This window comes from Mesoplodon densirostris, chromosome 2, assembly GCF_025265405.1.
Source record: "Mesoplodon densirostris isolate mMesDen1 chromosome 2, mMesDen1 primary haplotype, whole genome shotgun sequence".
Lineage (NCBI taxonomy): Eukaryota > Metazoa > Chordata > Mammalia > Artiodactyla > Ziphiidae > Mesoplodon > Mesoplodon densirostris.
Window position 1 is genome coordinate 26,414,335 of NC_082662.1, and position 24,414 is coordinate 26,438,748.

The 24,414-nt window shown below is 41.3% G+C and overlaps 1 protein-coding gene across 1 annotated transcript; it reads left to right on the top strand.

Annotated features, from left to right (window-relative positions):
* Positions 1-294: 294 nt before the first annotated feature.
* On the top strand, positions 295-23,960 carry KHDRBS1 (KH RNA binding domain containing, signal transduction associated 1). Its single transcript, XM_060089377.1, has 9 exons — positions 295-762; positions 12,553-12,677; positions 13,302-13,418; positions 14,645-14,791; positions 17,827-17,960; positions 18,760-18,961; positions 19,422-19,489; positions 20,268-20,326; positions 22,620-23,960. Exons 1-9 carry the CDS (start codon positions 381-383, stop codon positions 22,715-22,717), a joined length of 1,332 nt encoding a protein of 443 aa, XP_059945360.1. The 5' UTR covers positions 295-380; the 3' UTR covers positions 22,718-23,960.
* Positions 23,961-24,414: the final 454 nt, after the last annotated feature.

Here is a 24,414-nt window from a genome sequence, read left to right on the forward strand (position 1 = left end):
AGGAGACACGTGTCCCTCTAGCGCGAGTCACGAGGAAAAGAAACTAACTGAGCCCGCGGACACCCGCGCACGCGCACAAGGCTGCGGCCTGGCGGGCTCGGAGGAAAAAGGGGAGCGGGGAGGCGACTTCTTCGGGCTCTGCGGCGGTGCGCAGGCGCTGTGGCCCGACCGGGGACTTTGTTCTCCGCGGAGAAACCCAAGGGCGGTGCCGGTACTGGCTGCGCACGCGCGCCGCCTCATTTCCGGTGCTCTCTTTCGTTGGGTCGCTCGGGTCGGCTTCGGTCGCTGTCGCTCCCGCTCTCCCACCTTCGCCAACCGTCGCTCGGGCCTCTGCCGCTGCCGCGTCGCTTCCTCGATCCCTCGATCGCACATCCTCCACAATGCAGCGCCGGGACGACCCCGCCGCGCGCATGAGCCGGTCCTCGGGCCGCAGCGGCTCCATGGACCCCTCAGGTGCCCACCCCTCGGTGCGTCAGGCGCCGTCTCGGCAGCCGCCGCTGCCTCACCGGTCGCGGGGAGGCGGAGGGGGGTCCCGGGGGGGCGCCCGGGCCTCGCCCGCCACACAGCCGCCGCCGCTGCTGCCGCCCTCGGCCACGGGTCCCGACGCGACTGTGGGCGGTCCAGCGCCGACCCCGCTGCTGCCCCCCTCAGCCACTGCCTCGGTCAAGATGGAGCCGGAGAACAAGTACCTGCCCGAACTCATGGCCGAGAAGGACTCACTCGACCCGTCCTTCACTCATGCCATGCAGCTGCTGACGGCAGGTAAGGGGGCCTCCGGGGTCCCTGTGGGTCGCCCGGCCACCCGGGGGCATGGGTGGTAGCGGCTTTGTTCCTCTCCCTTACCGCCCCCTGGGGACCCAGGCAGTCGTGGACTCCCCTTCTCTCGTCCTCGTCTTCGGGACCCCAGATTCTACAACTCCCATCCAGGCTCAGGGTGTGAGGGAGAATTTCTAGGCTGCAGTGGAGGCCCGAAAGGGACTTGGCGATCTCTTAGCGCAAAGATTTTGATGGATAGTGCCGCGCTCCCCGCCCCCTTGCCGACCCTTCCCCCTCCCACCTCTTGCAGCTGTCCCGCGCTCCGAGTGCTCAGATTCTTCCAGAAATGAACCTTCACCTCCCGCTTCCCCGAAAGGGGAAGCTTTTTGATCGCGGGTGGCGGTCGGCGCCTCAACTGAGGGTGTAGGAGGTGAAGGCAGCCTGAGCCGGGAGGGAGGGAGGGAGGGCCGAGGTGAGATGGGGTGAGGCTAGGGTGCCCTGTCCAGCGCGCCGCGGCCGGCGGGGCCGGGTCGGACTTCGCGGTAACTGGAGCTTGAGTTGCTCGGAGGCAGGAGCAACCTGTGGGAATCGGAGCTTGAGGTTTTCCGAATCAGATTGCCGACTTCGGCCGATAAGATGGTCATTGCTGTAGAGCCAGACGGTTGGATCCCTTTATTTTACAACGCGTGCTCGTCATTGGAGAAGGGAAAAACAAACCTAGAGACAGAGAAAGGGGGTGATACAGGGAGATTAAGGATGGTTTGCATGACATTCCCAGTAAGATGAGAAAAAATTGAAAGAAGTTGCATGGTCTCCCCCCCGCTTTTTTGCTTCAGTCCTGAAATAGATTAGGAATAGTAGCCTTTGTTCTCTGTGTGTAGGCTAGCGCTCCTTTTTTGCTCAAAACTGGCCATCACCTTAGTCGCCTTGATTTCTCCCTAAAGCCGTCTGTTTTGCTCTCTCTTCTAGTTAAAACGTTTTAATAAGTGTACCTTATGATACCTAAATCTTATTAAGCAAATAAAAATTCACAGCATTCCAACACTGAATGAGTAGTTGGACTCTTTGGCAGGGTTGATATAATGGACACGTCCGTTATGAAAATATAATTTCCCTCCCTTTGTTCTCTGTCTCCCACCGTTGGTTAGAGGTCGTTACTTTTAAACACAGTCAACAAAGCCTGAGGTGGTCAAGAATAAGAACATTTAGATAAACTGCTTATATTTTCAACTCTGCTTTGCTGTTCTATAACACAGTCAGATTGTTTGAAACATTTCTGTTCATTGTGTTCTTCTGGCAAGCTCTTTGAGGGCAAGGAATGCTTTTAAATCTTTATATTTTTCATATTGTCTTGCATATAGCAAGCACCAGGTGTTTGAAAGCAAGTACATGCAGATTCAGGAACGTCAGACTAAATGGTATAGGTTGACTGGGTCTTATTTTTCCTCCTGTCTTTAATCAGTTCATATTAAATGAGAATAAAATAACAAACTTTAGAAGTTTAAGGTGTTGGCTTGGGTTTGAAATTCTAACTCTTGACTAGTCACCTACTCTCGGGAAACTTTCTGAACCTCAGTAACCTCATCTGTAAAGTGGGATGGTGAGTTGTGAGGATTAAGTGTTGTGTAAAAAGCACCAGCACAGTTCCCTTTGACCCGTAATCATTAGATAATAACGTGTCACCAGGTTTCTCCTAGTTGTAAATTCGTGGTACTGAGTAAGGTATGAAAATGCAAGCTTTTTTTTTTTTGCCTTTCTGAGCACATCAAGTGTCCAGTATGGTGCTCGTCTTTTAATAAAAGATGGTTTCTTAGGATAGCCATCAAAAACTATTGATCCTTAAAAGTTACTTCTGATTTTCACCCTTCTTTAATTTTTTAAACTTGTGTGCTTTTTTTCCCCCCACTCTTCACACCTTTTATTTTATTATTATTTTTAACATCTTTATTGGAGTATAATTGCTTTACATTGTTGTGTTAGTTGTTGTATAACAAAGTGAATCAGCTGTACATATACCTATATCCTCATGTCCCCTCCCTCTTGCGTTTCCCTCCCACCCTCCCTATCCCACCCCTCTAGGTGGTCACAAAGCACCAGGCTGATCTCCCTGTGCTATTCGGCTGCTTCCCACTAGCTATCTGTTTTACATTTGTTAGTGTATATATGTCAGTGCCACCCTCTCATGTTGTCCCAGCTTACCCTTCCCCCTCCCTGTGTCCTTAAGTCCACTGTCTACATCTGCGTCTTTATTCCTGTCCTGCCCCTAGGTTCTTCAGGACCAATTTTTTAGATTCCATGTATATGTGATAGCATACAGTATTTGTTTTTCTGACTTACTTGACTCTGTATGACAGATTCTAGGTCCATCCACCTCACTACATATAATTCAATTTCATTTCTTTTTTATGGCTGAGTAATATTCCATTGTATATATGTGCCACATCTTCTAAACTTGGGCTTCTTTAATGTCTTTTTCCTTTAACCAAATTGAATTTTAATTGGAGAAATGGGATTGAGGTAATGCTGGCTCATTGAGAAAACTAGCTTGGGATATGTGAATATTTCTTAGCATGGATAAGTCTTGATATATGTTGGACCTGGCTTTGAAGATATTTTTTTAAATTGAGATACAGTTGATTTATTTTAAGGTATTTTTGAATGATCTGGAAAAGTGGTTGTAGTAAAGTCAACCAATTGTGAGAAAGTGAGATTGAGAAGACGGAATAGTAGTATTTAAGCTCTGATAAGGATACAGGTAAGAAAAATACAGCTAACACTATACTGGTTGCTGGACACTGGCCTGAGCACTTTACATCAAATGTTTAGTCTTCATAACAATACTATGAGGAAGTTACTCTTATTACTTTTACTTCTACACATGAGGCAAACAGATTAAATCATTTGCCTAAGGTAACAAAATTAGTAAGCAGCGTATGGAGGATTTGAAGTCAGTCCGAGTCTGGATCCTCACACCTAACCCTCTTTGCCCCCCCCCCACTATAGTACCTGCAACAAATTGTACTAAAAAAAATAAAAATAAATTTTGTGCTAAAATATTAAAAGAAAATCTGTTTCATCAGATTTTCTGAACACATCAAAGTCCTGGCCAACAGGGCAATGAAGATCACAAGGCAAGACGAAGGAGGAGGAAACCCAGAGAGCAGAGCCTAGCACTTAGGACTGTGACTCCTCCAGGCAACTCTGCCTGTTTCCCAAGAGGTGCTACAAGACCCAGACCACTCTTCTTTACCAGCCACATAGCCCTCCCTGTACCTTTTCCTAGCTTTAGATTATTTTGCGCTTAGCAGCATCTGATGCACCATATGTTGTAGTTAATGTGTTTGCTTGTTGGCTGCCCCTTCTTTATGACTAGAATGTCAGCTCTACCAGGGCAGGGATCTTTTGTTTGCTTTGTTCATGGCTGTATCTTCTGTTCCTTTAAGAGTGCTGCACAGAGTGGCCTCTTACTAAATATTTGATAAATGAATATTCATCCTCACTGCATTATGGAAAAATAACGCAATTCTGAGGGATTTAGATTTTGAATATAGATTTCTATCTTAGCCAAATTGATCTTCAACCACGATGACAATTAAATGTGTTTGCAGACATACAGAGACTCTCAGGGTACCCATGCTTGTTTTCTGAAACAAAAATAATTTATCATATTATTTGTGTTAAATATTTACATGATAAACATACGATGTTTTTATGTATATCAGTGTTCTTTTTCTACTTTTTATAACTAGGAGAATACAAGTTAGTGTAAATGACTCAGGAATAAGTAAGCATTTTCAGTAGATTAACAATCCCCAGATGATCTTGAAAAGATATGCAGAAATTCATCTTCCAAAAGCATTCAGTGCAGGGACTTCCCTGGCAGTCCAGTGGTTAAGACTCCACGTTTCCACTGCAAGGGGCATGGGTTTGATCCCTGGTCAAGGCTAAGATCCCACACACGGCGGAGCAGCCAAAAAAAAAAAAAAAAAACCATCAGTGCAGAATATTTCCAGACAAAAATCTATTGAAATTTCAAAATAGTACATTATTTTATTTACAGTATACTATGGAAATACACCTAGATGTCCCCATTTCATTCTACAGAGCTAGTAAGACCTATTAAAACCAGAAAGTGGAATTGCAAAGGAACTATAGACCAAGTATGGTTCTTCATATCCACGGGTTCTCCACATATGTGGATTCAACCAACAATGAATCAGAAATAGAAATACTCAGGGGTGGGAGGGATTCCAAAATGTCCTGAAAGCAAAACTTGAATTGGCTTTGCGCTGGTTTACATTGTATTTACAACTATTTACATAGCATTTACATTGTATTAGACATTATAAGTAATCTAGAGATGATTTAAAGTATACAAGAGGATGTGCGTAGGTTATATGCAAGTACTATGTCATTTTTTATAAGGGACTTGAACATCCTCGGATTTTGGTATGGGAGTTTCGTCCTGGGGCGCCAAGGGATGACTGTGTAGGTGTAAGTATATAAATATTAGGAAAGAAAGAGGCAGAATTTATCATTATTTGCAACAACTTCATGGTTGTTTACCTAGGAAAATGGTGAGTGATGTGGCTGATTACAAGGTAAAGATGTATAAATCAGTAGCTTTCTGATATAGAAGCAGTAGCCAATTAGAAAAGAATTGACAAAATGATCTCATTTTTTAGAATAGCAGAAACTTTGGGATAGGCAATAAAAATCAGTTCAAAATGTATGTGAATATCCATAACAAACAATAACAATATGTAACCTTTGTAGAGCATATAACATGTGCCATGACCTGTGGTACTCATTAATTCCATCTTCATGGCCATTCTATGAGGCAGGAAGAATTTTTATCTCAATATTACAGATAAGGAATATAGCAATCACATATTGTTGACTTAAAATTTTATTGAAAGTGGTAAACAAAGATGTGAATAAAAAGAAATATGCCATGTCCTGATGGGAGGTGGAACTAGTCTTATAAAGATGACAACTTTTAAATTAACATTTTTTTTTGCATTTTTCAAACTAATTCCAAACTGGATTTATTTTTTTCAACTTGACATTGAATATAAAGTAGTTAAAAGAGAGAAACAACAAGGGGTTGTACTGTATACCACTGGGAACTGTATTCGATATCCTGTGATAAGCCATAATGGAAAAGAATATGAAAAAGAATATATATGTGTATAAGTGAGTCACTTTGCTATACAGCAGAAATCAAACACAACTTTGTAAATGTACTACAATAAAATTTTTTAAGTAGCTAAAAGAGTAAATGAAGATAAATGAGAAAAAAATTTTTTGGAGACAGGAAAATAATGAAAACCTGCTACATTGAAAGAAATGAAGTCAAACAAGACTTAGTGCTTGAGGGGATGTGGATTAGAAGGAACAGTGCTGGTAGAAGTGTGAATTGGTACAACCACTATGGATAACAGTTTGGCATTTCCTTTGAAAGCTGAACATTCAAATTCTTTAAATTGAGCAAGGTTATTCCTAGGAATATACTCAAAGAAACTTTTGCCCGTGAATGTCTCACTCATAAAATAGTGCACCTTGTTTCACCATTGATTGGATACTGTGAGATTTTCAAAATGAAATACTTAAGACAGCAGTGAAAATGAAAACTATAGCTGAATGCCACAACATGGAGAAATCTTGGAAATCTAATGTTAGGTGAAAAGGTCAATCCCATAAGGCTACATACCTATGGTACAATACTGTTTTGTTTTGTTTTTAGTTTATTTTATTTATTTTCGGCTGTGTTGGGTCTTTGTGGCTGCACGTGGGCTTTCTCTAGTTGTGGCGAGCGGGGGCCCCTCTTAATTGCACTGCACAGGCTTCTCATTGTGGTGGCTTCTCTTGTTGCAGAACATGGGCTCTAGGCATGCAGGCTCAGTAGTTGTGGCTTGCGGGCTTCAGTAGTTGTGGCACGTGGGCTCTAGGCATGCAGGCTCAGTAGTTGTGGCACACGGGCTTAGTTGCTCCGTGGCATGTGGGATCTTCCTGGACCAGGGCTTGAACCTGTGTCCCCTGCATTGGCAGGCGGATTCTTAACCACTGTGCCACCAGGGAAGCCCTACAATACTGTTTTTATGGAACATAATACTAGCAAAATTAAGTACAATATTGTTAGCATGCATAGGTCTGTGATAAAGCAGTTTTTAACAAAACTAAACGTGTTTACCATAGGACCCAGCAGTTGTACTCTTGGGCATTTATCCCAGAAAAATTAAAACTTATGTTCATATGAAACCTGTACGTGAATGTTCATAGCAGCCTTATTCATAATAGCCAAAAAACTGGAAATAACCCATATGTCTCCAATTGATGAATAGTTTAGCTGTGGTACATCCAAACCATGGAATACTCCTCAACAAGAAAAAGAAATGAACTGTTGATAAAGCAACAACTTGGATGGATCTCAAGAGATTTTTTTTTTTTTTTTTGGTCAGGCCACACGGCTTTCAGGATCTTAGTTCCCTGACCAGGGATTGAACCTGGGCCCTGGCAGTGAAAGTGCCAGGTCCTAACCACTGGACCTCCAGGGAATTCCCTCAAGAGAATTATACTGAGTGAAAAACCCAATCTCAAAAGGTTACACACTGTACAATTCCATTAGTTTAACATTCTTGAAAAGATAAAATAATAGAGATGGAGAACATTAGTGGTTGCCAATGTTGGGGAGAGAGGAAAGGAGGTGACTGTGGCTATAAAAGGGTAGCATGAGGGATCTTTGGTGGAACTGTTCTGTACTGAGACTGTGGTGGTCACATGATTAAATTGCATAGAACTAAGCAAACACACACACATAAGTACATGCAAAACTGGTGAGGTCTGAGTAAAGTCAGTAAGATTGTATTAAAGTGAATTTTCTGGTTATGATATTATAGATATGCAAAATGTTATGGAGAATAGTGGGTGAAGGATATACGAGATCTCATATTTCTGACAACTGCACATAAATCTACAATTATCTCAAAGTGGTTTGTTGTTTTGTTTTTAAGAGGGAAAAAAAGCCTTAAACTCTTAAGTTGTACCCGAAGAAAGAGATTTGGGAGACTCTGGTCAATATGCCATAATAGTTTGCCGCTATCCTGGAATGTGGGAATTGAGCCCCTTAGAGTGCTCTTAACTCAGGCTTTGAGGGATTTTTTTGAGCCAGTACCCACCCTTAGTCAACACTGTATGTGAAATACTGTGTTGGTATCTTTTTTCTGGGGAGCTAGTCTGTAGGGGCTCATGACCCCAAACCAGATTAAGAACCTATAGCTCGGTGCTCTTGCTTTAAATAATAAATAATTTGAAAAATGAAAAGAATGGAGTGGTTTGATACAAAATTAATGAACTTACTGGATTTGTGATTCCAAAAGGATTTACCAACAGAAAAGATACAGGGCAAAGAACTATAAATTTGGGAATGATGAAGTTATATGAGTCGTTAAGGGAAGTTAGGGGGTGTTAATGGTACATTTCTTTAATTTGGTAAATGGTTTTTCGGGTTTTTTGCGGTACGTGGGCCTCCCACTGCTATGGCCTCTCCGGCGGTGGAGCACAGGCTCCGGACGCGCAGGCCCAGCGGCCACAGCTCACGGGCCCAGCCGCTCCGCGGCACGCGGGATCCTCCCGGACCGGGGCACGAACCCGCGCACCGCCCCCCCTCCCCCGCATCGGCAGGCAGACTCCCAACCACTGTGCCACCAGGGAAGCCCTGGTAAATGTTTATAGATGCCTGTTGTCTATTAGACACTGTACTATAAATGGCAGATAGTTTAGTAATGGCAAGGGTCCAGAAATTGTTCATAGCAGGGGAAAGTGTGCTGTTGTTAGATATATGAACCAAATACATTGATAGTCTGGAGGAGGACATGACACCTGACCTTTTGGAGCAGATATCCTATGAATCTTGCCCTCCTAGAAGCACTATCTCTGGATCCCTTAGTCAGAAAATCTTGCCTGTCTTGCTCCTTATCACATGTTCAGTTAATGGAATGTACATGATAGCCTTTTTTAGTTAAACTAGTCCAGTTGATAAAATCTGTATATAATTTTTTTCAAACTTCTCTTGTATTAACAGTTTTGTGTTCCTTAAATCTTTCTTCCATTAAAAAAAAAAATCCTCCTTTTTAAAAGTTAGAAGGAAGACTAAATGAGGTTTAATGGCTTGCCCAGGGTCACACAGCAAGCATGTAGCAGAGCTGGGAGTCAAACCCGGTTCTTTTTAGCTTCAAAACTCAGGTTCTTTCCTCTCAGTCATACATTTAAGAAACAGTTCTCATCCTTTGGAGCTAACGGTCTGGTTGTGATAACACCTACCAAAAAAAGGAAAGATTAAGTTATAGTAAAAGAGTAGAAGAAAAGCCACGAGATTTGTTGAAGTTGCTCTGACTGATGTAAGGAATAACCTGGGTTTAAATACCTGCTCTGTCGCTAATTTTGTGATCTTGGACAAGATTTCTTCACTGGTTAAGTGGGGATAATCCTGGTTATAAAGACGAAGGGACACAATAAATACAAAATTCCTGACACATAAAAGGCACTCAGTAAGATATGATTATTGTCAGCATCTGACTTTCAAGCAAATGGGTCACCTCTTTGTGTTGTTTACACCTTAGCTTTTCTTTCTTTGACTCTTGGGATATCCAGGGTCTCCAGAGGCCCAAGCAAAGATCTTTTAAAGGAGTCAGTTTCAGAAGATTGTCTAGAAAGTACTTTTGCCTGAGGGTGAGGCATTTTTAGGAAGCTTCTCTTTGATTTTTTTTTCTTCCCATTACAGCCTGCTCCTTAACCCTCCACAAGAAGTGAGGCCAAGAAGAGAAATTGAAAAAGAAAAAAGGAGGAAAAAAAAAAGAGAATTGAAAAAGAAAAGAAAGATCAGGCAGCTGAACATCTGAGGCACACACAGAGAGACCTTTTGTCTTTTAGCTGCATGACAGTGTCTGGGGGTATAAGCAGTACTTCCCAAAACTTTACAGAATCAGCTCTTTTTTGCTTAAAGTGCCCCCCACAACTCCTCACTGAAAGGCAATAATAAAAGCCTGAGGTTTGAAGTTAGAGAAAGCCTGGGTTTTAATCCTTACTCTCTTACTACTTTAACAGCTTTGTGACTTAGAGATTTAACTTCTCTGATTTTGTTTGCTCAGTTATAAAATGGGGATAGTACCAACTACTTCACTGAGTTATTTTTTAGGATAAATGAGGTAATATTTGTATAGAGTTTGATACATTGTAGGCATTTAATAAATATTTGGTCCTTCCCCTTCCAAACATGGAAGACCACCCTTCTTGAAGGCTCAAGTTGCTTCTTATTCTTTTGCTTTCTAGGCTAACCCCCTGATTGTTTCATCTTTTCAGTTCTGTTTTACTTAAATCATTGTTCTCTGAATTCTCTAAAAATGCTTTAACATTATTTTTTAAATTGTGAGGTAAGTGAACAAGGGGATCCTAATTAAGATCTGCCTAGTTCAAAATATAGCAGAAGCATCCATGTTATAGAAAGGTCTTAAATTCACGGAGCACATTACATTGATATTAAACAAACCTTTCTACTGGGTTCAATTTTTGCATCCCTGCTTCCTATGGGAGTACAGATTAACAGACTTTGAGTCTTATCTTCTTGTTCTAACCAATTAAAGTTTCTGGAAAGTGGTATAAAGTACAGCTGAAGGGCCTAACTAGATGGCAGCAATTAGGACACACTGAGAGACATAGATAAGATGAAGTATGTAATTTGTTCCACATATTTAGAAGCTCCTCAGTGATGTTTTCAGATTAGAAATGTGGCATCTTTGTTCCTGTGGACTTTGGAAGATTGAGTACCCAGTTTCCCAGCCCAGAACTCAAGAGGTGTGTTCAGAGGTGGTAGGCTCAAAACTAGAGACTACAAAAAGTTAATATTAGCAGTAAGTGGGAAGGGGTGGGGTCAGGATACACTACCAGTGAAACAGTAAACAAATAGGGTGTTGAATGAAGGAAGCATTTGGTCTGTTGATTGTAAGGTCAAATTTGTTTTCTATTCCAGGCAATGAAAAATAGGAGTGCAAAGAGCACTGTCATTTACCGTTCTTATAAGAGTGTAACATCTGAAATTAGGCTTTTTAATAAACAGAAGCCTTCAGTTTGAAATTCTGAACTCTGTGTAGTCTGTCAGGCTCAGTAACTTTCCTTCATCCATGTACTTTACAGCTGGACTTAGTCTAAACAGTTTTTTTTTTTAATTGTTAAAGGTTTAGATTTGCAGTATCTGTTTGAAGTCGTATGTCTTTATACAGAACTGGTGGTTTTCAAAGTGTGATCCCTAGAGCAGCAATATCAGCATCACCTGCTAACTTGTTACAAATGCAGATTCCTAACACAATCCCAGACTGGGATTGGAGCCCAGCAGTCTAGTTTAACAAACCCTCCAGGTGATTCGATGAAGTTTGAGAACGCTTGCCTTAAAATTATAGAAGAAACACTGTGGAAATGTTATATAAGGAGAACATTCTGTGTTAGAATGTTCCACTAATTTTAGGGAGTATAATTTTTTTGGTTGTTGTTGTTCTCAGTGGACCATAGTATATAACCTTTTAGGTGCTGCTCTTCATTGCCTCCATACTCGGCCCCCATCTCTGTTAGTACTCCTGTCGTGTAGCATTTAACTATACTTCATTGCTGACTTCATAGACTGGGAACTCTAGTATATAAACATAGTGGAGATTGGGACCATGTTTGACTTGTTCTGTTGTTTCTCATATACTTTACAGGACAAGGTGCCTGGCTCTTAGTAAGTCTTCCATAGTGGTTAGTGATCATACCTGTATCTGTCCCTTCATGTGCCTCTCCATAGGAAGCACTCAAACACTTGCAGTCACTGAATGAATGGATGGATGGGTGAATGAAGTTCCCTAATGATAGGAAATCTTTTTGGTTGCTAAGGTTCTAGCTGATGAAACTGTCTTAACCCATGAATTGAAATTATCTTGGTGCATTTTTTCCTTTAGGACACTGAGTGAATTTGGGCTAGATAGTGTTGAGTATATATTAAAACACTTCCTGAGAAATGGGCTTTTGGGACTTTCCTGGTGGTCCCATGGTTAAGACTCCACACTTCCACTGCAGGGGGCTCAGATTTGATTGCTGGTTGGGGAACTAAGATCCCACCTGCCAAAAGGAAAAAAAGAAAGAAAGAAAGAAAGAAATGGGCTTTAATTAGCATGTTTACATATGTTATTTTATTCTGTCTTTATAGTAACCTCATGAGGTAGATATTGCCTCCATTTTACAATGAGGAAACCAAAATTCAGAGCACTTAAAAAACGTTTCAGAGTTCACACAGCTGGTGAGTGACAGAGTAAAAACCAGGTCTTTCAGACTCTTAAGGACTACTACTATCCAAAGCACTACTGTTACAGAACTTTAATGGGACTCTCAGTTGTGTGTTTAAATTATTGACTTTGTCTTTTCATTAAGATATAACTTTGTACTTTTTTCTTGATGCAGATTTTAATTTTTTTAGTTCGTTTATCCCCTTTTCCCCAATTCACTGCTAAATCCATTTTGTGTTAAGAACATTTGAATGTCTCTGTAGAGGTTTCCACTAGAAGTGGAAGAACAAACTGCTCTTATTAGAAGCAGGCTTTGGGTTTCCTAGTCAGCTTCATCTAGCTTTGGTGCTTTCACCCAGTCTCCATTTGAAATTAGCACTTTCTCGTTACACAGTACTGTGTTATTGCTTTAAGCTAAGCAGACTCAGAATTTTGCCTTTATTTAAAAGAAAAAACTAAATTAAATTCTGTTTGTCCTATTTAGAAATTGAGAAGATTCAGAAAGGGGATTCAAAAAAGGACGATGAGGAGAATTACTTGGATTTATTTTCTCACAAGAACATGAAGCTGAAGGAGAGGGTTCTGATACCTGTCAAGCAGTATCCCAAGGTAAGGGAAAGAGTGCCTCACTTTGAGTTGTCTTTGTCGTATGAGAGTATGTAGTATGTCTTGTAGCGTAGGCTGTAGCAGAAGACTTACAGAGATTGTGATGTGTCAGAAACTTAAGCTGGTGAAGGTTTTGTCCCATATACGTATCTGGCAGTTGAAACATACAAGTCCGTCACTAATAGCATAGCTATAGCCAGGATGGAAATATAATCATCTTTTTATTATCAAAAAAGAAAGAATTTTTTTCTCAAAGTTTTTTTTTTTTTTTGAAAGCAACTAGTTATATTTAGTTTATCAAACCAGTACTACCAAAGGGTACCATATGTCTGTTCTGTTCTGAAGTAACTGGCTTTAAAATGTTTATGTAAAAGTACAAAGGGTTGCAGTGTGGTATTATGGAAAGAGTGCCAAACTACATCAGGAAATTCAAGTCTAAGAACTGCCACTTTCTAGTTGTATAACCGTAGGCTAATCACTTTATCCGTACAGCCTCAGTATATCCTTCAGTAAAATGGGAGCGGTAATACTCTACCTATTTTACAGGATTATTGAAGATAAATAATACATGTGGAAATATTTTGTAGGAACATATGTGTTTAGAAATCTGTCTTTATTTTCTGTCAGTTCAATTTTGTGGGGAAGATCCTTGGACCACAAGGGAATACAATCAAAAGACTGCAAGAAGAGACTGGTGCAAAGATTTCTGTGTTGGGAAAGGGCTCAATGAGAGACAAGGCCAAGGTAAGCTCACATTAATGATGCAAGAAGACACCCATATGCCTTCCAGTAGCCCAGAGTCCAGTGTAGATTCCTTATGGAAATTAGCATTTGCATATGTACAGAATGTGATTCCCTTAAATTTGCATTGGACGTAAGAGATTATAGACCAGTTAATTCACTTCTTTGGCAATGCTGGAAGAACCTAGGTGTGCCCTGGTAATTGTTTTCTTTCTGACTTTGACTGCATAGTAATGGAAACAGCAGTAGCAACTTTGGCATTAGTAAGCTTATCTATGAAAACTTGGAAGGGGAGCTGGAGGTACTGAAACTTACTGAGACTAAAGACACTAAAATGTGAACAGCACATTCCCTTTTCAGTAATGTGGAAAAGTGAGAGCACTAGTGTTGTGAGTGCAGGTGAGTCTGAGGATTAGTTGTCTGGTTTGTTTTATAGCCAGCTAGAATGTGAGGCCCTCTAAAAGAAGATATTACAAAAGGAACCATGAGTAATCCTGACAACAGAACCTAATGCTTTTTTTTTTCCCCATGCCATAGCCCCCTACTCTTTATGCTCTTTGTAAGTGTGGAGAAACTTACCACCGAAACAGAATAGTCTTAGCCTTCTAGGGTCAGCTTTTTAGATGAGACATACCTGCTACAGCCTAAAAACTTACTCTTTCAGGCCTCCTTTTATGCAGCCTAATTGACAAACATGTTTTCTCAGACCCTCTTTTGTCCACTCTCATTTCTCACTAGATGAATACAGTTAGGGCTGAAGTATGTTATTCTAGCTAATGAGATTTACATGAGATTTTCTTCTCTCTGTCCTGACTTTTTTCCTTCCCTAGAACTTCCCAGACCATATAAGCAGATAAGAAGAGCTGGTGATTAAGAGCTCTACCTGGGATTTAAAAGCAAATGCTTGGCAATAAATGAGTGAATGGATGAATGCTTGGCAAACAGCTGTTATCTGAATGGAAACTGGAAATAAGTTTGTCTCTTGTATACCTTCTAATAAGAGCTCCAGTGAATACACCAGTGATTCAAAACAGAAGAGCAGCAGACTAATTGCAGGTTTAGCAGACTGTGTAAATTACTATTCTCCAGAGTTTGTTTTGCTTTTTTCTTACACTTTTCTATTTTTTTAGGTGTTGGGGTCATTTCTCGGTGTCTCTTTGGCCTAGAGGTAAAGGTGTCATTTTCTCCCTAGTCCAAGTGATGCAGTGTTTTTGTGCATCTTTCCACAGGAGGAAGAGCTGCGCAAAGGTGGAGACCCCAAATATGCCCACTTGAATATGGATCTGCATGTCTTCATTGAAGTTTTTGGACCCCCGTGTGAGGCTTATGCTCTTATGGCCCATGCTATGGAGGAAGTCAAGAAGTTTCTAGTACCAGTAAGGAAATCTATATCCTGTATCTTTTGAGCAAGAGAAAACTGGGATCTTGTGCTTACTGCTAAGGCAGGGTTTCTTATCCAGGGTCTGTGCGTAACCTGAAATTATATACCAAATTCTGCATTTTTGTTCATTTTTCTGAGGTGGTCCATTATTTGTATCTGGTTTTCAAACCACTGTGCCCCAAGGCCACTCTCCCACTCCATGTCTAATGTGGTTTTAGTTGTATACCAGTATCTTTTGTCAGTATTTTGGATCCACAGTGTGTCTGGCATTTTAACATCTGGTTAACAGAGATTTAACAAGGTCTTCACTAAATTGTGTATTTTGGTGCTAGAGTGGAACCAGAAGGTTATGATAGGAAAATGACTAAGGTGGTCATAATCCCCTGCACTTAGGGGCGTTTTATTCTAGACTCTAGAGAGTCTAGATGATAACAGCAAGAAGCCTCTAGCCTCCAGTGTTAATGGATTGAATTCCGACCTGAGTGCATTCAGGGCTTTCTCTCCTGGGGGAGTTTACTCAAGTAGAGTTGATTTGAAAGAGCCATGATGGTTGTAGGCTTAACTGTTGATAATATTAAACAGATTGGTGTACAGCTCCTTTCAGAATGTAACTAAGGCCTTGGAAGAATTGGGACAGACCAGGTTACCTGTCTTGCTTATTATTACCTGGTCAGAGATTTCATTCTTTGAGTAAGTAGAAAATGATGGATTTTTGCCATTTGGCAAGACCTGTTAGTTTTCAGAGTTACTCTGAAAACTACTTACTGTTGAATATTTAATAACCAAGTATGAATCTGGAACCTTAAGAAGCATTTGGAGTACTATTCAGCTAGAATTGAGTAAGCATCATAGTTTCATCACTAAGAGGAGGTGATATATAGTTCTTGGTTTTCTTGTATATGTAAAATGAGGGAGTTGGAACTGTATCAGAGCATGTGAGAATTGGTAGAGCAGAAATTAATAGGGCGTGTGTACCTGTAATGCTGAGCTCCAAGGATTCCAACATTGTCTTAAATGTCTCAGCAGCTGCTTTGCTTCTAAGTATCTCATCATCATTAGAGTGTTCAACATGAAACAGCCAATTTAAAATATCCTAGGAAAGGACTTCCCTGGTGGTGCGGTGGTTAAGAATCTGCCTGCCAGTGCAGGGGACACAGGGTCAAGCCCTGGTCTGGGAAGATCCCACATGCTATCCCACTAAGCCCGTGTGCCACAACTACTGAGCCTGTGCTCTAGAGCCTGCGAGCCACAACTACTGAGCCCATGTGCCACAGCTACTGAAGCCCACGTGCCTAGAGCCTGTGCTCCAAAACAAGAGAAGCCACCGCAATGAGAAGCCCATGCACCGCAATGAAGAATAGCCCCCGCTCGCTGCAACTAGAGAAAGCCCGCGCGCAGCAACGAAGACCCAGCACAACCATAAATAAATAAATAAATAAATGTATGAATAAATAAATAAATAATAAATAAATAAATAAAATATCCTAGGAAAAACTCAGAGCTCGTAAATTTTCCCTTGAGGATATGCTTTTTACTCTTTGAGGTATATGTTGAAGCATCCTGAGCCATCCGTTTTCTGAAGGACTGCAGGGGAATGCCCATCTCCTCTTTATCATTAGTCTCAGCATATTTCTCAAAAGGACTAAGCTTACAAGGCTTCCATGTAAGTGGATCTTCAGAAGAGAAGCCTGCCAGGGAGATCTGGGTTTCCTCAGTGTTGCTGTGGCAGTTAGAGGAATATGAGCAAATGGCCCATCATTGGTCACTTGATTCTCCAGTGAGTCTCAAGCAGCAGAAATGTGTACGGTAGGAGGAGTTGAAGAGTTGGGGGCGGGGGGCATCTCTGGTGACTAGAATCTTCTAAAAGCTGTATACACCTGGGGTATATAAAAATGCATGAAGTATTAAGACTGAATGCTTCTCATCAGGAAATATGTGAAAAGATTTGCAAATGGCATTTGGCTCAGTTCTTCCCCCTTGTGAAGAAAAAAAGTGAGCCTGTTTTTGCATCCATGACCAGAGCCCTCCGTTTTCCCCTTAGAACCTGGTACAGTAGGAAGAGCACTGGACTGGGAGCTTTATCTGCATCATCTTGGGCAAGTTATTATATCACTTTTCTGAGCCTCAGGTTCCTTGTTCATCCCAAACATTTGTTAAGTATCTGGTAGGTGCCTAATACTATGCTTGGGTCTGAAGTTACAAAAATGGCTCTTGAAGAACTCACAACCTAGTGAGAAAGACATACAAACAATTCTAAAATGATGTGGTAAGTGCTTAGAGAAAATTACATGGTGCTGTGGGAAAAGAGGAGGGAGTGAAGGGTTGACATCAAGAGAAAGTTTTTCAGAAGAGGTGAGGTAATATTTTAGATTAAATCTTGTAAGAGTTAGAGTCCCTCAGGTGGACAAAAAAAGGCAATAATATAGCCTGATGATTCAAAACCTAGATTTTGGAGACAGGTAATTCTGAATTTACATGTAGAATCTGCCACTTACTAGCTCTGTGTCCTTAGACTGATTGCTTTATACTTCCCGAATCTGTTTTCCCAAATGTAAAATGGGAAGGTCTGCCTACTTCAGGGTTAGTTTGAAGATTACACTGAAAACTCTATGTAAAGCTTATTGTATGGTACCCAGCCATAGAACTTAATTAATGGTAGTGGCTTTTATTATTCTAGAAAGAGGAAACTATTTGCAAGAATGGATGTGTAAGAGTATGCCATGTTCTGAACTGCAAGTTGTTCAGCATGGCTTGAAAGGAGGTTATACATGGAGAGAGGATGGAAGTGATCTGGAGAGCTAGGCAGGGACCACATCATGAAGAACTTCATCTGAATAACGAGGGGTCTACCATCAAGACTTTCCTCAAAGAGGTGACAGGTTGAGTGCCATTTGACTTCAGAGAATGAATGACCTGAGACTTTATCTGGGCTTTCAAAGTTGTTCTTAGCATCCAAGGCTCCTATGGGCTAGATGACTTCTCAGCAGAAGGTAGAGAATAACACTCCTTCTCATTATCTTTTATCCACAGGATATGATGGATGATATCTGCCAGGAGCAGTTCCTAGAGCTCTCCTACTTGAATGGAGTACCAGAGCCCTCTCGCGGACGTGGGGTGCCGGTGAGAGGCCGGGGAGCTGCACCTCCTCCTCCACCTGTTCCCAGGTATAAATAATGGAGACAACTAGAAATGGGATGTGAATTTGACTGCGGGTACCATCTCTGTTTTACTGGTGCTCTTATCTCCAGCTTAGAAGGGGTCTCAGGATTTGTATGCTGCATCAGGAGTGGAGTTCTAGGGAGTTCCCTCGTGGTCTAGTGGTTAGGATTCGGCGCTTTCACAGCTGTGGTCCAGGTTCAATACTTGGTCGGGAAACTGAGATCCTGCAAGCCGCATGGCACAGCCAAAAAAAAAAGAGTGGAGTTCTAGATCTTGGTCACTTTGACCATAGTCAGGTACAGCAGTCCTGAAGCTTTAGGACTTCAGGACTAAAGCTTTTAAAAAAAGCTTTTTAAACTTTTGGACAGTTTTAGCATTTTTAAATGGTCTTTGACTTTAGAATTTTACCTTTGCTGATTGACCTTTATGGACTATTCAGACTCTCCAAGGCAGACGCTCCACTAATGAGACATTAACAGGTTCACCATGGGACCTGGGGAGCCTTCTAATATGGGTCCTTTACCCACCTACACATTCCTCTGTGTTGTTTTGTTTTGGCTGCGCTGAGTGGCTTGTGGGATCTTAGTTCCCTGACCAGGGATTGAACCCTTGCCACGGCAGTGAAATCGCTAAGTCCTAACCACTGGACCACCAGGGAACTCCCCATTCCTCGGTGTTTTGCTAATACTCTATTTAAGGCATTGTAAAATCTCCTATCTAGCTCCAGAATTTGCAAACAAATCTGAACATGAAAGTAGCCTATTTATAAAAATCTCCATTTAAAATAAACTTTCTTTTTTGCAGGGGCCGTGGTGTTGGACCACCTCGGGGGGCTTTAGTGCGTGGTACACCAGTGAGAGGAGCCATCACCAGAGGTGCCACTGTGACTCGAGGAGTGCCACCCCCACCTACTGTGAGGGGTGCTCCAGCACCAAGAGCACGGACATCAGGCATCCAGAGAATACCTTTGCCTCCACCACCTGCACCAGAAACTTATGAAGAATATGTAAGACATTCAGACAATGCCATTTCCTAATACCTAACAGGTTGCCAAAGAAGGTTGAATGACAGGGCCCTTGATGTAGGTGGCAGGGACTGCCTGTAAGATTTGGAATCTGCCCTCTTCTCTTGCAGTGAATGTTAAACTATGAGAAGAGTTTTCCATTTTTAAGCATGGTTTACTGTATGTATGTAGATTAAACAGGAAATAAGCTGTCCCTTGATGTTTAGTGTGTTACTAAAGGAACTCACACTACTACTGCTGATAATGCTGAAGTTCAAAAGAAACATGGTTTCTTTTTTTTTCTTTAATCCTTTCTTTTTTGACTATTCCACAACAGGTGTTAACATTTTGGAGGGAAATTCCATGTTCTGTTAATCCAGAAGCCCGCCATACTCCTATGGGATATAATTACCTTACCTACTTTCCGTGATTCTGACTTTCTATTTCATTTTATTTGTTCTAGGGATATGATGATACATATGCAGAACAGAGTTATGAAGGCTACGAAGGCTATTACAGCCAAAGCCAAGGGTGAGTCAGGCAGTAGAAGTGCTGTTTCATGTCCTCGGGATGGATAAGAGGCAGTTGGAGGAACTGAGAGATTTAGGCAGCACAAATCTAAGGAGCAGGGTGGCTCACCTCTCTTGAGGGTGTCTCCTCTGCTTTTGACATCTGTAAGGCACACACTTGGATCTGCAAATTTGGATAACTGTGAATCTTAAATTATAGTGTAGAATCTGGGATTAGCAGATGAAAAATTCCTGAGCTGTGACTACATGGAAACAAAGGGAAGAGGCCTGAAAATTATTTTGATTTATTATTAAAAAATGTCACAGCCACATTAAAGTTGCATAAAAGTTTAAAAGGATACTAGAATCCCACTATTGTAACTCAGGTTCTTTGCTGCTCTTTTTTCAAAAAACATTTTTTGTGTATGTGTATATATATATCTTAACTGTGATTGAAAAGGTCTCTCATAATTCTACAAGGGGGACAGAACAGTTCTTTTCATGTTTCTTTAATCTCTTCCAGTTAGCCCTGTGAATACATGTGTATGTACACTGTGGTTAAAGTTGAGCTTTTGGATTGAGCTTTTTCACTTTAAATTGTTGCTATTTTTCTTTGCTATAGTTGTCACAGTTTTTAAATGAGTACCTAGTGTGTACATGCTTTGGAAATACTTTGTGGTTTGGAGATGGGGTAAAATGAGCATCTTTTCGTTTTATATATATATATATAGTATTGGGGAGAAAGGTAAAACTGAAACATGGTTACCATATAGCTCTAACACTCTGTCTTTGGCTTTCAGGGACTCAGAATATTATGACTATGGACATGGGGAGGTTCAAGATTCTTATGAAGCATATGGTATGTCTTTATTTCTGTGGTGGGACAAAATGTGCAAGTAAGTGCCCTGGAGAATGCTGGTGAACTGATTATTGGGGGTGACTGGATTATTGGGGGTCAGTCATGCATCTAAGGAGAAACCTCTAATAGAAGGCCAACATGTTGATAGATGTGGCAATAGGAGTCCTGCTCTTAAATTGTGTGGTGTACGGTAGAAAGGACTTACTGAAGTGAGTTAGGTGTGCTATTACTCTTGGACGGCTAAGCAGATGTCCTAAACTAAGGCTCAGGTCTAGGTTGGCCTGGTCGGAGCAGCAGGCTTTTCAGCTGATGTTGATTCTTTTTGTACTTTAGGCTCGAGATGGCTAGGCCTGGGTTATGTTGCTGGGCCTTTGCTGCTGATACCTAGGCTATGGTGGTGGATAATAAGAATTTAATCATATCCAATTCTTCTGCCCCACCTCATTTTTAAAAACAATTTTGGATCTCATCATAAAGAATCTCAGTGTAGAGGAAATGCTAGCTGAAAGAAACCTAAACGGCAAGAGCAGGTTGGGGGCGGGAACAGTGTCCATTAGATTAGAAACTGGGGGCTGAAGCCAGTTCAGGGCAGCATGGCACCAAGCTCCTTACTGTCTTGGAGACATCTCAGTTCAGTCCTATAATCCTAAGAGAGCTATAGATGCTGGAATGGCAGCAGGACCAAACTGCCTTTCCTGAGGCTTGGTTGAAAATACATTGCTCAAGAGTATCCTCAAGAGCCAGTTATGGCCCTGTATTAATGGGTCCCAGAGGGAGTACCATGTGGCAGTAGATGCAGAGAGAGCAGCCTTTTAAATGTGAGGTGTTTCCAGCACACCCAAGGGGAGTCCAGAGACTTTGGCAAGGGGGTCAGCAGTTGACCATTTAAGTTACTAGCTGACAGTCTCCCTTACCCCTAACTGAAAAGAGAGCCTCTTAGGGTTCCCACAGACAGACTCCTCAACTCCTCAGCACAGTATGTAGTAACCAGTCAGCTGCTTGCCCAGGGAAACAGTTTTTACCAGTTCTAGCTAAATGGTACTGGACAGTTGCCATCCGTAACACTGCACTGCTCTCTGCTCATATGCCACTATTTAGAAGGGTGGTATGATTGCTCCAGGGTGTTTCCCTTCGTCGGTGAGGCAGCACAATGGGGCCTCTGTATGTGTTTGACTAAATCACATTTCTGTTTTGCTGGAGAAAAGACTGCACTGAAATAGGCAGGCTGCTCCTTGTTCTCCTGGTATGATGTTGCCACCGTTAATCTGTTCTGATTTCTGCCTTTATAAGCAGAGTTAGAAAAATAAACTGTCTTGTTGGTACCCAGAAGCCACTTGGAAAGTGATGGACATATGTATTTTACTAGAGGTATAAACAGGCCTAGATAGCATAGGGCTTTGTGCAACATCCGTAATGGAGTTTTAGACCTATATTGATGGAAGCAGATGTTTGTGAATGCAAGCAGCTAGAGAAATAACAGGCCTGGGTAACATCTGGGGGTGAGTGGGAAGAATAAGCTTATAAACACAGCTCGTGTTCATAAGAGATCAGCTCTAGTAAGTGATCATCTCTCCTATAGGCTTTTCCCTGTCACAAAGGAAAACCATTTGAGGATGTCAGTCATGTTGTCTGGCTTCTCTGGACTATTGGCACAAAAAAAGGAGATAATGAATTCTCCTAATGAGTGCTGTTAACACATTTGATTGTACTTCCCACTGCCAGAGCAGTGGACCAGCTCTGCTGGTGGAGGGCTCTTGAAACGTGGCCATTGCTTGCTCTTCCCAGGGAGCCAGAGGACATTTCTCCACGGGGAAATTAGACTTGCTGTTGCATGGAAAGGGAGCTACCTGCTGCTTCCAATCTGAAAGACTTGCAGAAATTGTCACCTTACTGGAGGCTCTGTGCCAAATTGCTTTGGAAACAGGAAAGAGCATTGCAGATCCACTGAGGTCAATTTCCTCATTGTCCCAAGCAAGGTGTTGAGTTTATTCAGGTTTGGGGGCTGGAGTATAGATTATGTTGCCTATGGACAGCTTCTTTCCTGGACATCACTCCATGTCCTTCCTGAACTGTTTCCTCTGTCTGTCCACTCAGAACTGTCCTACAGTTGGAAAATTGCCTAAGCTGCTCAGGAGGGCCAAGCAGAGTAAAAAAGTAAGGACCACCCAGGAGGTGGCAAGACATTGGAAGCAAAGCAGTGTTTTTGGTGATCTTTACCAGGTGACCTGTGCCTGCCCATCCGGAAATGCCATTGGCACATGGATTATAAACTGTTCTTGCTTTTTCCCCACAGGCCAAGATGACTGGAATGGGACCAGGCCATCGCTGAAGGCCCCTCCAGCTAGGCCGGTGAAGGGAGCATACAGAGAGCACCCATATGGACGTTATTAAAAGCAAACATGAGGGGAAAATATCAGTTATGAGCAAAGTTGTTACTGATTTCTTGTATCTCCCAGGATTCCTGTTGCTTTACCCACAACAGACAAGTAATTGTCTAAGTGTTTTTCTTCGTGGTCCCCTTCTTCTCCCCCACCTTACTCCATTCTTAACTCTGCATTCTGGCTTCTGTATGTAGTATTTTAAAATGAGTTAAAATAGATTTAGGAATATCGAATTAATTTTTTAAGTGTGTAGATGCTTTTTTTCTTTGTTGTTTAAATATAAACAGAAATGTACCTTTTCTAATAAAACAGAAGTTGAGTAAAAAAAAAACACCACAAACCTGTTAGTTTCAAAAGTGACATTGCTTGCTTAAAGGTTCTGAAGTTAAGGCTTGTTAACTTTCTCTTAGTTTTGACTTGAGGCATCCCGTAAAGTTGTAGTTGCAGAATCCCAAACTAGGCTACATTTCAAAATTCAGGGCTGTTTAAGATTTAAAATCACAAACGTTAACGGCAGTAGGTGCCACCATGTAAAAGTGAGCTCAGACGTCTCTAAAAATGTTTCCTTTAAAAGCACATGGCGGTTGAATCTTAAGGTTAAATTTTAATATGAAAGATCCTCATGAATTAAATAGTTGATGCAATTTTTAACGTTAATTTGATTTAAAAACAACAACAACAAAATTAGGTTCGTAAAACTGACTTTTTCATCATGTGGGTTTTGAAATCTAGCCCCAGACATACAGTGTTGAGAGATACTTAGTGGGAAGTAGGTTTGAAGAGGGTGATTTGGGGAGAGGGGCTGGCCACTTGAATTTGATGCAGAGCTTTTTAGTCACGAACAACCTTTCAGTAATACTACTAATAATTAACATTTCAGTATTTAAAAAGGCAAAGTATTTTGTCCATCTGAGATTCTACACTCCATGAAAAGCTCACTTGGACACTGGGGCCAAAAGCTGATGATTTTCTTAAGTTGACGGTTGTCAGTATTGAACTGTTACCAAGGTAGTTAGTCAAGTATGTCTCAACACTAGCATGATATAAAAAGGGACACTGCAGCTGAATGAAAAAGGAATCAAAATCCACTTTGTACATAAGTTAAAGTCCTAATTGGATTTGTACCGTCCTCCCATTTTGTTCTTGGAAGATTAAATGCTACATGTGTAAGTCTGCCTAAATAGGTAGCTTAAACTTATGTCAAAATGTCTGCAGCAGTTTGTCAATAAAGTTTAGTCCTTTTTTAATCAAAGTAAATGTGATGAATTGTCATTTTTTTGGGTGGACAATAAAATAGTTTTCTCTTTCAAATAAACTTAAATAACTCTAAAGTTAATGGGCTTGTTAAAAGTTGGAGACATTCTTAAAAGTGGTGGGGGGGGATTTGATTTTAAGTTTACCAAAAAAAAGTTTATGAGTTGTTAAGTTTTAGTTTAAAAATAACCAAAGCTTTTTCACCCCCTGGAAGTTGTTGAAAGCAGTTTTATCCAATCCTTATCACAAGCTCTAATTTTTGGAGAGAAAAATCCAACTAAGTTGAAACTTGGATTGGTTTCCATACATAGGCCTCAGTACTTAAAGTTCCAGCCATCCTAGTTTGCACCTTCTGTAGAGCCCGTAGGTGGCCCTAAGAGTGACACCAAATAATCTCTGTGAGCTTGGAGAGGAATAGCACTTGCCTTTAGATAATGACAATTCAGCAAACCC